General features: G+C 36.8%; 1 protein-coding gene across 6 annotated transcripts in view; it reads right to left on the bottom strand.

Annotated features, from left to right (window-relative positions):
• The window catches only part of pak5 (p21 protein (Cdc42/Rac)-activated kinase 5), a 242,660-nt gene that overhangs the window by 17,533 nt on the left and 209,678 nt on the right, over positions 1–15,449 (bottom strand). For all 6 annotated transcript variants that reach the window (XM_059986226.1, XM_059986224.1, XM_059986227.1 and 3 more), the window contains one exon: positions 4,564–5,022. In XM_059986226.1, the coding sequence (XP_059842209.1) occupies positions 4,564–5,022 (459 nt within the window). The remainder of the gene's footprint in view (positions 1–4,563; positions 5,023–15,449) is intronic.

The following is a 15,449-nucleotide window of genomic DNA, read 5'->3' as shown; positions in this document are numbered from 1 at the left end:
AGTACATTGGCAGCTCCAACCAAAATCAGCTGATAAATTGGTCAAATAATAAGCTTGTGAATATCTGACACAAATACTTACAAATTAAGCAGACTCAATTCACTGAAAAAAAATTATCACCTGAAACCTACCCATCTTTCTTTTCATTCTGAATGAATTGAGTGGAGCGGTTGAGCCTGCTTTAGGCCTAAACTGGCAAGGTTCAGTGGGTGGACTCCTCGGTATAATTGTAAGAAATTGGCACTCAATTTTGGATTTCATAAAAAGACTAACATTCAAGTGAAACTGCTGGCATTTCACAATATTCTTCATGACTAATTTGCAATTAAATACTACCTTAAAATCCTATTCTATCAAAATGAATGGTTTCTGAAGTTGATTTGCCACTAGATAATGATGCTTATCACAGTGGAGTAGCTCGTAGAACTGTGTGTCACAACATCACAGACCTGGATTCAATCCTGTTCTTGGGATTTGTCTATGTGGATTTTGTAACTTCGGGGCTTTTCCCAAGGTTCTCCAGTTTCCACCCTCAGCCCAAACACATTTCGAATGGTAGACTAATTGGCTGCTGTAAATTCCTCCTGTGTATAGGTGAGTGTTAGAAGCTATTGGTGTTGGGCTGGTGGTGGTGGGCGGGGGAGGTAAAATTGATGATAATAAGGGGAGAACTAGAGCAAATGTGTGGATGCCCTCTTGCACAGTGAACTATGAATCAAAACTTAAGGCATCTATAGACTGTACAATAACCTGAAATTTAAACTCATAAAGTCTATGTAAGATTTCCAAGTGTACTAGGCTATAATTACTGATGACCAAATTCATTCTCACTTAGAAACTCATTTTATTTGTTGATTGTAATACCTTTGGATAAGATATTAAAAATATAATGGATTTTAAAGTATTATCCTACTTCTAGATATGTTTATTGTTAAAATATTAATTTCTACATCAACTACTTGCCAGTTTAATCCTTTGTTTAGAACTTTGTAAAATATTTAAAGATTGAGTGAAAAATGGTGACATCCCTTAAAACGGGAATGCACATAAAGTGCTGGAGGGGTTTCGAGTCTCCGTTCAAAACATCGACTGTGTGGTCCTCTCCATTGCTGCTGCATGACCTGCTAAGTTCCTTCAGCACTTCGTGTGTATTCCTTAAGCGTTCTAGCATCTGTGGCTTCCCTTCCAAGTTAAATATTTTATAACATCACAATTGCTAGACACTAGAGACCTTTTCAAACTGATGCGGAATAGCAACTGACATTGGGAAAGTTGAAATCCATAGTTCAGAGGTTGTAAAATTATTATGGGGAACATTTTGCAAGGCCAGTGTTGAGTGTTTTAACTTTATCGCTGATTACAATACTTGGGCCACAATGTTCTAGTTGATTTACTTTTACACTCCAATCCTCTAATAAAAAAAATCAGTAAAATCAGAGCTTTTTAAAAATAATTACCTCAATAACTTCTCATGCCAGTCATAAAGGTTTACGCTCATGGACAGGTCTCTCTGCTCAGCTAAATTCTGCAAAACTAAAACAGTTATAGTGTCCTATCTTGTCCTTTCACATTAGTCCTTCCATCTCTGTATACTTCAAATTTCTTCCTTTATATAATTCCACTATTAACTTACTTACTAATTTACAAAGTTTTGCTGTTTTACTTTTATTTACCTTTCAATACAATAAAAAGTACTTAACATTAACAGAGCAAAGGATCCCAAAGTAATCTTTGGGGTCAAAAACAAAATGTCACAAAACAATCACAGAATAGTTGACTCTAAGCAAAAAAAAGACGGTTTAGAAGAAGAGGCTGAATGTTAAATCACAGAACTGAATTTTGAGAAAGCTGGTAAGAGGTGCAGGATGAAGAGGAAGCACTTAGGGAAAGCATTCCATTTTACAGAACATATAAGAAGAGCAAATAAACAAAGGACATAGAAAACTGGATGCCAGGAATGGATGGCTTGATAACAAACAGCAATTTAGGATCACAACATGAAACTAATCTTTGTGAGCAAGACTGTAGTGGACTCCAAAAATAGGTATTTGTGGAATGTCTACAAAATGTCTCTTCAGAGCAATTTGTAGTTAAGCTCACTAGGGAATGGGCAATTCTGTATTGGGTGTTGTGTAATGAGGCAAATTTAATTAGAATGCTTAAGGTGAAGGAACCTGGAGATGCAGTGATCATAATATGATAGAATTAACCCTGCAGTTTGAGAGGAAGAAACTGAAATCTTATAATTGAGTAAAGGGAACCAGAAAAAAACACGAGGGAGGAGCTGGCCAGAGTTGATTGGAATGACAGTGGAGCAGCTAATGGCAGGAGTTTCTACGGGTAATCTTGGGAGACACAGATGAACTTAATTCCAAGGAAGCAGCAGCATACTAAGGAGAGGAAAAGGCAACCATGTGTGGTAAGGGAGGTCAGTAACAGCATTAAAAGCAAATGAGAAGGCATACATTATGGCAAAGACTAGTGGGAAGCCTTTAAAAACAAAGGATGGCTTAAAAATCAATTAAATATGAGGGTAAACATATCTTCATCCAATAACATAAAAAAAAGGAAACTGGGAAAAACAGATACTTAAAGGGTAGTAGAGAGGAAAGCATGGTTAATGGATCATTGGAAAATGACATTGGAGTGTCATTTTTCACTAGCCTGACTCAAAGTTTCAGTTCCTCTGAAAAGAGGAAACCGAGAAATGACGGAGGAACTGAATAGGTACTTTGAGTCATTCTTCACAGTGGAAGACACCAGTACATACCAGAAATTCAAGAGAGGGGTAGAAGTGAATGTAATGGCCATTACTAAGGAATGCCCAGGGAAAGGACTGAAGATGGATAAATGGATATATCATCTGGACCAGATGGAAGGAGGTGGCTAAGGAGACTGAAGAAGCAGTGATAATGATCTTTCAAGAATTGCTGGAGTCTGGGGCAGTGGTGGGAGGTGGGGGGGGGGGGGGTGGAGAGCCGTGGTCCCAGAGGACTGGAAAACCGTAGATTTGATTCCCTGTTTAAGGGAGGGAGGCAAAAGTCAAGAGATTATAGGCAGGTTAGCTTAACCTTAGTGGTCAGAAAGATTTTAGAGTCTATTACTAAAGATGAAATTTTGTAGTACTTCTTTAGGAAATGGCAAAATAGGGTGAAAGCAAGATTTGGTGAAGGGGAGATTTTGCTTGACAAATCCATTGGCATTCTTTGAGGAGGTAACAGGCAGCTTAGACAAAGAAAACAAAATAGACATTTTTACAGCCTCAGAATAAAGAGACATATCTTTAGAAATTAAATGCGGAGAAATATTATTTAGCCAGAGGATGGTGAATCCGTGGAATGAGTTGCCACAGAGGTCTGTGCAGGCATTGGGTGTAATTAAGGCAGAGATCGATAGGTTCTTGATTGGCAAGAAGAGGATTAAGGGTTATTGGAGAAGGCAAGAGAATGGGATTGAGAGAAAAAATAAACCCAGATCAGCCTTGAATGGTGAAGCAAGTTTGATGGGCTAAATGGCCTATTCCACTCTGATCTTATGGTCTTATCGACAGATGCATGTCTGATTGAGGTTACAGTGATAAAGCTGGACAAAATGATAGTGCGGAAGAAATCACTTTAATAACTCCAAGCCTAATCTCTTTCCTAAAAATAAAAATCCTTTTCTAGGTTAACTACGGGAGACAAAATTAATGGTGCCAGCTTACAAGGCTGCAGAATTGACAGAAAGGTTGAGGAGGTTGCTGGGGAGGCAGGTTGGGGATTCAGACAAAATAATGATGGAATATCAAAACGTGTTTGTTTCAAGCAAACAAATGTTAAATGTTTGAAACACAAAAGATTTCTTAACATCCAGTAAACAGAAGGAAGTTAAACTTTTCAGAAACCTCATTGCCAGTAGTTTTACATCCCCCCCAACTTACTAAGCCACTGAATGTTTAAAATTTCTGACTTTGCCTTAGATTTAGAGTATTTAGACTTTTGTTTCTGATGCAGTTCCAACATTAAGTTGGTCATTTTTAAACTTTTACCAAGAAAATTATATTAATACCTGAAATAACTATTACCAGTTTCAACTGCTGTTTATAAGAGAGCAAAACAAATCTTGCATTAAATTAAAAAAAACAGATGTTACCACCCTTAGAAACCAACATCAGAGCTTTTGCAATTTAATAATTAAATGAAAATTAGGAGATAACTTTTACTTACGAACGCTGTACATGCTTACCATTTGATTGCAAATAATGATGAACAAAGCAATAAGCCATAATTCTAAATATGCATTAACAGATGTGCAGAAATGATGAATGAGAATTTATACATTAAACACCTAAGACATTTCTGTTACATATACAGTATCTGTATTCTCATATACTGTACCAGAAAGAGAGGGAAACACCTTCGACCTTCAGTGTGCACCTTTGTCTATGATAAAGTGTCATCTAGGTCAGAAAAATTACCACACACTATCACATAAAACTAACTTGATCTACTCATGGATCAATATCAATTTTGGTATTATTCTGTATCATCATATTTTCAGATATGAATAGAGATTTTCTCTAACCTCATTAAATAGCAGCTCCCGCCTCTGCTGTTTCCTTAGGTCCATCTTCTTCACTGCCACTTGTTTCCCAGTGTGCTTCTCTGTTACAATGCAAACGATGCCTGTGGAGCCCTCTCCGATCTTGATGAAGTTTTCTAAGTACTCGCGTGGATCTCCAGCATTTACCACGAGCTGCAGAGCAGCTCTGAACTGCTCATGGGACACACGTGTGGGCTGCTGCTGTACTGAAGAACTCCAGCTTGGATACTGGTAAGCACCTTGGTTAACATATTGAAAATTCGACTGAAGAGGCGAATTGTGGTACTGAGATGTTTTGGAATATGATGATGAAAAATAATGGCTAGATGTTGCGTAGGTGGGGTTAGCTGGATACTGAGGTAGTTTTGATGGGCCTCGAGGATAGGTGTCTGACCCAGTCATTTGAGGACTTATACCCCTTTGTGGTTTTTCATAATCCACCTATAATACAAAAAAACTAATGGATAATCCAATTACACTCATGTATTGCTTGCTGCAAAGCTAATAATCCCTGCGAACGTGATATAACCTCTGTGATAAATGTATACAGACTCAATTGAAGACCTTAGGCACAGCCTCATGATGTATCAGAATTGTACATAATTACAACCACTGATTCATTTAATCTATCAATTTCACCAGCAGTGCTTACAGGATGGACAGGACATAAAACACAACACTGCTATCAATTGTCAGCACTACTACTGGCTGTCTGCCAAGAGTCATTTGATCCATGTTAGTTAAATGCTCATAAATCTGAATTTGGCAGAGTAATCAAGGACCCAACTGAACTGTGAAATTGAATTCTGCAGTGGAACATCATTCGTGTAGTTTATGCTAAGGCTGCAGAAAAGAAATGCTGCAGCATCAATTTGTCATTGCAATTTGGTGTTACAGTGGAGACTACAGAGTGTCCAAAACCTTAAATCATATTGTACTTTGAAGTTAATTTAGAAATTATCATTGAGAAGTTAGATTTTTGAAGCAGAAATAATTCTCTACCTGAAACTGAAAAAAATGAGAGCAATATAGTTTTTTTGTCCCTCAGATTCATCCCATCTGTCAGAAATATAACTTCTCCTGATAAATACTTCTACAGCTCTCTAAAATAGTATAATAAATTGTGCCTATTAGAAAAATGTTTAAGAAACACATTGAGATGCAACTGAATGGCTTGAAACAGCAAAGCAACTATCAACATGCATCACACATATTAGTGCTTTTCAAGCCTACATCTAAAACTCCTCTTTAGCGGTATCCAAACTGTAGCCCTGACATTTATAATCTGTCCTAAGAAATATTATTCCTATTTGTGCTTATATTTCATATTATTTTCCACCCATTTCATTTTTATGGGTTTGGAAACCTATCAAAGCCATTATGTAAATACGTAGGCCAATAACTAAACGTTTGGGTGCTCTGCCTTTACTGAGCCTAAATTGCATTGCTATGCACAATTATCAACTGAAAAACAGTCATGAATAAAAAGAGGGTAATTGGCAAACTGCTTCTCTACACATTTGAGTCATTTTTTTCACTGCACTATTGGTGTGGACATTAAAGTCAGTCAACCATTACCCTTCTTAGCATGAAGGGTATGCATCTTAAGGATAGGAAGAATAAGGAGTGTAAATATAAAGACAGACAACTCTTATTACAAAATTCCATTGTTGTATTAAAATCTCAACCCTAAAAGCTGAAAAATAACTTAGCCTCTCAGTCATTATGGTTCAGAAGCATACAATTTGTATAATTTTTGATCTGACAGGGAAAATATTCAATAATTTACAAGTCTGCATGGAGCTTTAAGCTCAAATATCTTTTGTTTTAATTCCACATTTTCTGAATTCTCAACCCTAAGAATGTTGATTGGTAACTGTGCCATGTAGGTGGTGGATAATTCTTAACTGTATAAGAAAATTGAGATTTATTTTTAAAAACACACCTCCAAAATATTGTGAAAGCTGGAAACAGGCTCCTACAGCCTGTGAAATGCTGCAAAGTATGAATTGAATTAAAAATGAGCGAAGTTAAATGGCTGAAGTGGAACAAATTGAAGATTTGTAACTAATATAATACTGTTTAATACTTATTAAATTTGTTTCTCTCAATCATCTTTTATCATTTTCAGTATCATTTCAACAGTTTTACAAGACAATGGCTTTTTTTCTCTTCCCCGGATTTTAAAAACAATTGAAACAAATTCATATTTGCTGAATTTCTTACCTCATGGAAACAGAGAACCAAACAGAGGACAATCAAAGCTTTAACTTTTAGCTCTGCATTATTGAGTCCAACACAAATAGTAAGTACATTTTGATAGCTTACTCAAATCAGGTTTATTATTTAAAAAGAAAGTGAATTAAAATACAAATATATGTAATAGATTTCACCTACACATTTACAAATTAAAGATATATGCATAAATACAGTATTTGTCCCCACTTCTATTAAGAAAGAAAGTACTGAAAAAAAGATTATGCTAGCAAGCTGTTACCACAGAGCCTATACTATGTTACAACAAAAGGCTTGGCTGTTTCAGTCAATTGCTGTCCTAGCACACTGACTTGTGGCTGGTTAGGAAAAATGTGTAACGTGCTCTGATTCTACTTCATCATATTACTATCCGTTTTCCATTAAACGTATTTACAGATTTTGAGACTGACTTACTCCCCAAGGAAAACCTTTTGCAACTTGTAAATACAGACTGCATTTACGATCAGTGCAGATTATATTCTGAAACAGAATTTTTCAGAGGCTCAGGAAAACGGAGCAGCTTGATGCTGCAGTGTGTATTTATTAACTTACCAGGTGCTTTCTTGCCGCCCCCCCCCCAACCCTCCAACATTCTCATTAAGGTAACAGACTGCCTTTAGTAACAGGACCAAATATCTACCAGTAAACTCAAAAGAAAGTTACATCACAGAACATATTGCGGGAAAGTCATTCCTATTAATTAGCAATAGATTTTTAAAAAATGGTCATTTGTATGCTCAGCAATTCTTTTGCTGGATGTCACCATAGCAACAGTGTTGTGTCACTTGAAGAAAAGATAAGATAGAAAAAATACTTCAGACTCAGAAACAGAACAGTAACAGAAACCAGTAAGCAGTGCCACCATGGGGCCTGGAATGGAATCTTATTAAATACTATAGCTGAATCTGTTACAAATATGAATAAAGAAATCAGTACCCAGCAAAACACGTTGTTGGAAGTAATATTTGTAACAGATAGCAAATGACCATGACTTAAGTGGAATGATTTATTGTCATACTATAAAGTTTCTGAACCCTGTAGAATTTTCTCTATTTCTGCATAAATATGATCTAAAATGTGATCAGATCTTCATACAAGTCCTAAAATTAGATAGAGAACCCAATTAAATAAATAACACAAGCATTACTCTTGTTCATTTATTTATTGAGAAAAATTATCCAATATTACGTGAATTTGTTGGAAAAAGTATGTGAACCTATGCTTTTGGTAAATGGTGTGACCCCCTTGTACAGCAATAACTTCACCCAAACATTTCCAGTAACTGTTGGTCAGTCCTGCACATTGGCTTGGAGGAATTTTAGGCCATTCTTCCTTTCAAAACTGCTTCATCTCCAGGATGTTGGTGGGCTTCCTTGCATGAACTGCTTGCTTCATGTCCTTCCATGACAATTCTACAGGATTAAGGTCAGGACTTTGACTCAGTCATTCCAAAACACACATTTTCTTCTTTTTTAAACCATTCTGTTGTTGAATTTATTCTTGTCTTTCAGATCATTGTCTTGTTGCATTATTCAACTTCTATTAAGCTTCAGGTAACAGTCTGCTACCCTGAACATTCTTCTGTAATGTCATGATACAATTTGAATTTATTGTTCCCTCAATGGCTGCAAGCTGTCCCTGGCCCTGAGGCAGCAAAGCAGCCCTAAACCATGATGCTCCTTCCACCATGCTTCACAGCTGGGATGAGGTTTTGACACTGGTGTGTAGTGCTCTTTTCTCCTCAAATATTGCAATGTGCATTTCTGCCATTAAGTTCAATATTTGTCTCATCTGTCCACAAACATTGTCCCAGAAGTGTTGTAGAACATCTAGGTGCTCTACTGCAAACTTGAGACTTGCAGCGATGTTTTTTTGGAGAGCAGTGCCTTCCATGAGCACCATTCTTGTTCAGTGTTGTTCTTAGAATGGACACGTGAACAGAGACTTTAGCAAGTTCTAGAGACTTTTGCAGGTCTTTTGCTGTTGCCCTTGAGTTCTTTCTCACTTCCTGCATTGCATGTTGTGCTCTTGGTGTGATCTTTGCAGGATACCCACTGCTAAGGACAGTAGCAACAGTGCTGCATTTCCTCCATTGTAGACAATAACTCTTACTATGGACTGATGAACATTCAAGTCTTTAGAAATAACTGTAGTCTCTCCAGCTTCATACATTTCTACAATTCTTCATCCAAGGTCCTCTGAAAGTTGTCTTGATTAAGGCTTGGTGCTCATAAATAGGTCTTTCCTGAGAAGAGCAGGCTCTGTCAGTAACCTGATTTTGTCTCTTTTATAGGGTAGAGCACCTCAACAACTGACAGCTCCAATCTCAACTCATTGACTGGCACACCTGACTCCAAATAACTTCTGTAGAAGGCATTATCCAACAGGTCACATACTTTTCCAACAAATACATGTAATATTGGATCATTTTCTCAAAAAGTAAATGAACTTTTATATTATAATATTTATAATTAATGAATTTTTATAATATTTTAGTGCTATTTATTTGACTGGGCTCTCTTTATTTAGTTTTAGGACTTGCGTGAAGATCTGATCACATTTTAGGTCATATTTATGCAGAAATAGAGAAAATTCAACAGGGTTCACAAACTTTCTAGCACCACTGCATCTTCCAGTGCACGCATAATACTCCCACCCTATTTTCCTATCTATGCTTCTTCTGACTCATCCTTTACATCTATGTACAAGAAGCAGAAAACATGGTCTATAATTTTAATGCAAGACACGTCAAAATGTAATTAGACTGGTGAAAGACATTAATCTACATTTACAACTGTCTGTATTGAGTATTTCTAATCATTGAGGATCTTATGCAAGCAAACACATCCTTCAAGACTGATACTCTTGCTTGTTTCTTACAGAAAATGTCTTCAAAAATATTTCTAATAGTGTCAACCCAAAGTTGATAGCTAAACAAAATAAAAAAGTTACAGGGTGTGACTACACACACTTTCTCATAATTATGGGAGATTAGCAGGCTGACATTTGCTCCACTCAACCCAGTTAGTCAATGTACATTTGTTACCAAAATGTGAAAGAGGGAATTAGAAAAATCTGCTCCCCTAGACTGGTAAGGATGTAGAAATTACCACTACAAAGAATAGTCAAGGCAATTCATGACTGAGGCAACCATATTTATGAAGAGGTTAGGTAAGCTGCAGGGAGTTGGTTATGCTAATAATTGTGGATGGAAGAAGGTTGATTGGAAGAAGACTGTTAGGCAAGATAAGTTCTTCTGGTCCTGTATACCCTATATAAATTTATGTTAAAATGAAATTAAATGCATACTGGATATTTATACTAATAACTCTGATTAAAAAATTCCATACTCTAATTTTTATAGTCATAGAACACTACAGAACAGAAATGGCCCATCTAGTCCATGCTGAACTATTATGCTGCCTAGTCCCATTGATTTGCAGCCAGACCATACACCTCCCATCCATTTTTACTCAATGTAATTTCTGTTTTCAGAGTTAGCAATTGCCATTTGGCTGCACTGTAGGGTTACCAATAGTGCAGGCAACCAATTCTTTTTTGAAGACCTCCTTAGCAACTTCCTGTCACAAGTCCTTTTGCCATTGCTTACACTGTTTTCCAGAAACTGTTGCAGGTTCCTTCACTTTGCCAGTGTAACACATACTCACTCCTTGCCAACAATTCTCAATTTCAGAAGAGCATTAGTTGTACCGTGGTGTGACTCTTTGAGGATTAACTCATGTCATCATGACTGCAAATAAAGATCCTGTTGATATAGATAATTCAATTCAATGAAACAATAGCATCACATGGGAATTTGATACTGTTGCTTTGGAACTACTGCTCATGTTTTGTTTTAGGAGCTTTTAAAAACTGTTAGACAGATGGTGCTCATGGTGCCTTAACATCATAAAAATGCAGATGAATTTTCAGGCTCTATTTTCCCCCACACCCCACCCCTAAAGAGCTTTGCTATTATAAAGTAGAAAAGATAATAGTCCCGTTATATTGCTGGACATTACAATTCGGTAAGAAATGACATCTTGTGACAGAATAGTTCGATGAGATGATTAGTAAAAGCTGAATATACTGCCTTTGAATGGGAAAAGGCCTCAGATTTGAACTTTTAAAATATTTTATGGAAGAGTATGTTGGAGATAATTATGGAATTAGGTGATAGGTAGAGTGCTATTTTATTCCTTTTAAGTCACAAGCAAGCACTCCAGCGCTGTTCAATGTTCACTTGGTGCTGCCCTCTGGTGTTCACTCCTTGGAAGAACATCTTGGATCTGGACAACTTACCATGCCATGTCAATTGTGCCACTCGGGGACATGGGCAATATATAATTTTTTTCGGAAATTGTAAGCACTTGTGCTATGTACAGTGTGCTGCTGGTAATGTGTTTTGCACCTTGGCTCCAGGGGGACTCTGTTTCATTTGTCTATATTCATGTATGGTTGAATGATAATTAAACTTGAACTTGACTTGACTAAAATACTTCCGCAGAATTCTGGTGTGCATGATGATATCACACAATATTGAATTATTAATTAATTTTGTTAATAATAATGATTTAGATATTGGGCTAAATGCAGAGATACCCAAGTTTGAAGATAATATTAAAATAAGAATAGGAACTTTGAGGATCAGAGGAAACCACGCGTGATGTTGGTAAAATAGAGAAAAGGGTAAAGCAGCAGTTGGAATTCAACATCAGTTTAAGATTCAAAATAATTTTTGTCATTCAAAATGACTGTTAATCCAAGTCCGATGCAGCATTAAAAAAAACACAATAAATATGGACATAAAAACATCCTATAAATCAAAATGTACAAGTAACTATTATATATAAATACTGATATTATGAGCATAAAGTGAGGTTAGGGGATGTGCATTGGTGGTGGGGTGGGTTAATGAATGGAGGTGTTGATCATCCTGATGACTTGGGGAAAGTACAGTAACTGCTTCTGAGTATGGCAGTTGTGGCATGTATAATGCATAGCCTCTTCCCTGATGGATCCTTTATGATTTTGCTAGCTATTTTTAAGCACTTTTCAGCATATATATGTCTTTAATAACAGGTAAGCTGATATTGGCGATTTATTGGGCAGTCTTAGCTACTATCAATTGTAGAGTATTTCTGTCCACCAAAGTGCAGTTTCCGTATCGTATAATGATGCGGCATGTTAGGATGCTCTCAACTGCTTATCTGTAGAAGTTCATGAATATTGATGAGCAAAGACCAACTCACTTCAGCCTCCTTAGAAAGAAGAGATGTTGGTAAGCTTTCTGGTAGTGGAGCATGTGTTCTGCGACTATGAGGGGTGGTGTGAGATGTGCCCTGCCAGGAGTTTGAAACTGCTGACACTTTCCAATGCTATGCTGTCGACGTGAAGAGGGGTGAGAGTGGTGCAGGTTTTCCTGAAATTGATAACCATTTCCTTTATCTTGATGACATTAAGGAAGTGTTTATTTTTGTCTGGTACAAAGCATCAAGCTCTTTCACCTTCTCTCTGTTGGCTGTCTCGTTGTTGGTGATGAGCACCACCAGTGCAATGTCATCAGTTAATTTGAAGTATAAAGTTTCAGCTAATAAAGATTAAAAAAAACTTTAAATGGAGAAAATGTGGATAATGTGTCAGTAGAGTGGGGTTAGAGATTAACTACACTTTAACGGTAGCAATTTACATGAGAAATTGAAAAATGGTGAACTAAATTCAATGGCAAGTAGTTTTAGACATAAGACCTGAGATGCAATCATGAATCAGTTTAAAATCTTACGTAAATACATATTAAACACTGTATGCAACTTTAAACTACATTGAACAGCAAAGTCCTCTAGAGCAACAAAATGGTATGATATACTCCTTAAAATGTTACCTGGCATAAGAAAATATAAATACAAAGAAAAGTTTAAACATATGGGGCTATTTTTTGTTGGAACTGACAAAATAAGTAAATGATCTGTCATACATATTTAAAATATGAAGAAGTACTCCATGGCAAATTAAAAGAGACCACTCCTAATCCCAGTTTAAGCACAAAAATTGAATTGGCATTTCTACTAGGCAAAGGCATCTGTCGAGAGGCAGCAAATGAAAACCTATCCCATACTGGGATCAAGTAATAGAAGGTAACTGATGCCTAGAAAGGAAGTTTCAGCTATTTCTTCTGCTGTCTCTTGCCCTAGTAAAAACATCAACCTTCACACCGCAGACCTCACACAATTTATCTGGAGTTAGAATGCATCCTTCTGATGCCACTCACAGCTGCCACATTTGTGTCAGTGAATACATTGCACACTGCAGCCAAAACCCATGAGAGTAAGTGTCTACTACTGATGTTCCAAAAGCCATTTGATATATACATTAGTGATGAAAACATTCACAATTTCACCAGCCAAGAAGGTAAGAATGTCACCAATGCATGCCAATGTCAGTTAATGAGCATTTAGTTGAATGGGTCTTGGTGCAATAATTTAATTTTAGACCAAAGACATGATTAAATTGAATTGATTCAATATTTTTATAGCACTGAAACTGAGTTATCAACCTAGTTCAAAAGATTGGAGGGAGGACAAAAATTACTTTTATTCATCAGCTGCATGGTGCTGTCTTTCCTTATCCTTGATTTCACTTCCTCAAACTGGCCACCATAGGATTAAATTTCCTGACTAACATTAGAAGTGTAGCATAGAAACAACCCCTTTGGCCCATCAAATCCACACAGAACCATTTAAACTCCCTACTCCCATAGAACTGCTCCCAGACCATAGTTCTCCACACCCCTACCATGCATGCACCTATCCTTTTGCCATTTCATAATTTAAATATATTTGCATTAGATGGAATCATAATATTTAAACAATTCTTTATGGCTATATGCTGATTTTGAATTTGGAGAAGTTGCACAAGGTGTCAGCATTGATTAAATTGACCAAAATGCCTGCTTCTAGGTGTGTATTGACTGTGAAATAAAAAATAACTGGGTGAAGAAGGTTAACCAGTAGTTTCTGTGACATACCTAAAGCCTATACTGTTTAAGAATGTTTTCTTTTGAAAGAAGATGATCAAGGAAGATAAAAGAGATACACACAATTGGTAGTTATAAGCTGTTAATAGTGATCCACACAAGATTGTCCAATTCAATGAATAAACTCTTCTTGGGCTTCCAGCCATGTACAGGTATAGATTATAACCTATGTTTTGATGACAAACTCTGTCATCTTCATCAGAGATGATGCCTGGGCATGTCTAGTCCAGTGGTATTATAACCCCGTAGTCTGTCCTTCCTGATTGGCTAGACCTCATCCAATCAGGTTTTCAATCTCCCACCTTATTTACAATAGAAATCCAGTTTCCTTAGAGCAAACTCTTGGTCTTTGCTAAAATTCTTTTCCTCTCGTTTTATTTCAAAGGCTTCTCAAAAGCCAGTGGCATGGCACAAGAGTTTTGTGCCAAACTCAATCCTATGGCCATTTTGAATGTAGTGTTCTTCTACAGTTGATTTCTCCAGGTAAGCCAAACAGATACACCTCCTGTGCTCTCTGAGAAATTGGCGGTACCATTCACAATAGCCATAGGACTAGACACGCCCAGGCATTATCCCTGATAAACAAGGCAGATCTTGGCATCGAAACTTATAATTGATACCTGTACCCGGCTGGAAGCCTGAGAAAAGTTTATTCCTCATATACGCCGGGAAAGCACTAGATTCATTTTTTAAAAGCTAATTTAGTTTTGAGATTAAGTTATAACTTGGATTTGAACTTCATATTAATTTCTATCTCAAGTACATAACAAAAATAATTAAAATGTTCATCCTTTAGCAACAGAAAAACAGTCATTAAACTGAAAGCAACTACAGCACAATCTGATTTAGGAATAATGAACATGAAGTTAGTTAAGCTGGTGAATTATATTCACTGATTCTGATATCACAATACTGACAACACCAATTAGATACATTGCCTTTTGAAGCAGCTTGCCTGTGTAATATATAATTAACAGTACATTTGTAAGTGATCCTTAATGTCAAAGCAAAAATGAGTAAATGAGTAAATGATAAAGATGGTCAATTGCAGTGTCTATGGATGATATGAATGGTGTAACAATACATACATCAAGCTGATACAAATTATGCACAGTATTGAGTAAACACTACAGCATAGAAATAGGTACTTTGACCCATCGGGGCCATGCCTAGTCCCATCATTCTGCATCCGGACTATAGTCCTCCATACCCCTCCCATCCATGTACATATCTATATTTCTTTTAAATGTTGAAATCAAACCTGCATCCACCATTTCCACGGGCAGCTCATTCCACACTCTCACCACCCTCTGAGTGAAGTTCCCTCTCATACTCCACTTAAAAATTTCATCTTTCACCCTAGGCCATGACCTCTAACTGTAGTCTCACCCAAACTCTGTGGAAAAAGCCTGGTTGCATATACCGTATCTATACCCCTCATATTTTTGTATACCTCTAACAAATCTCACCTCAACCTTCTATGTTCAAGGGAATAAATTCCTAACCTATTCAACCTTTTCCTATAATTTAGGTTTTCAAGTCCTGGCAACACCTTTGTAAATTTTCTCTGCACTCTTCC

Source organism: Hypanus sabinus, chromosome 12 (assembly GCF_030144855.1).
Source record: "Hypanus sabinus isolate sHypSab1 chromosome 12, sHypSab1.hap1, whole genome shotgun sequence".
Classification (NCBI taxonomy): domain Eukaryota; kingdom Metazoa; phylum Chordata; class Chondrichthyes; order Myliobatiformes; family Dasyatidae; genus Hypanus; species Hypanus sabinus.
This window is presented reverse-complemented; position numbering and strand designations above follow the sequence as displayed.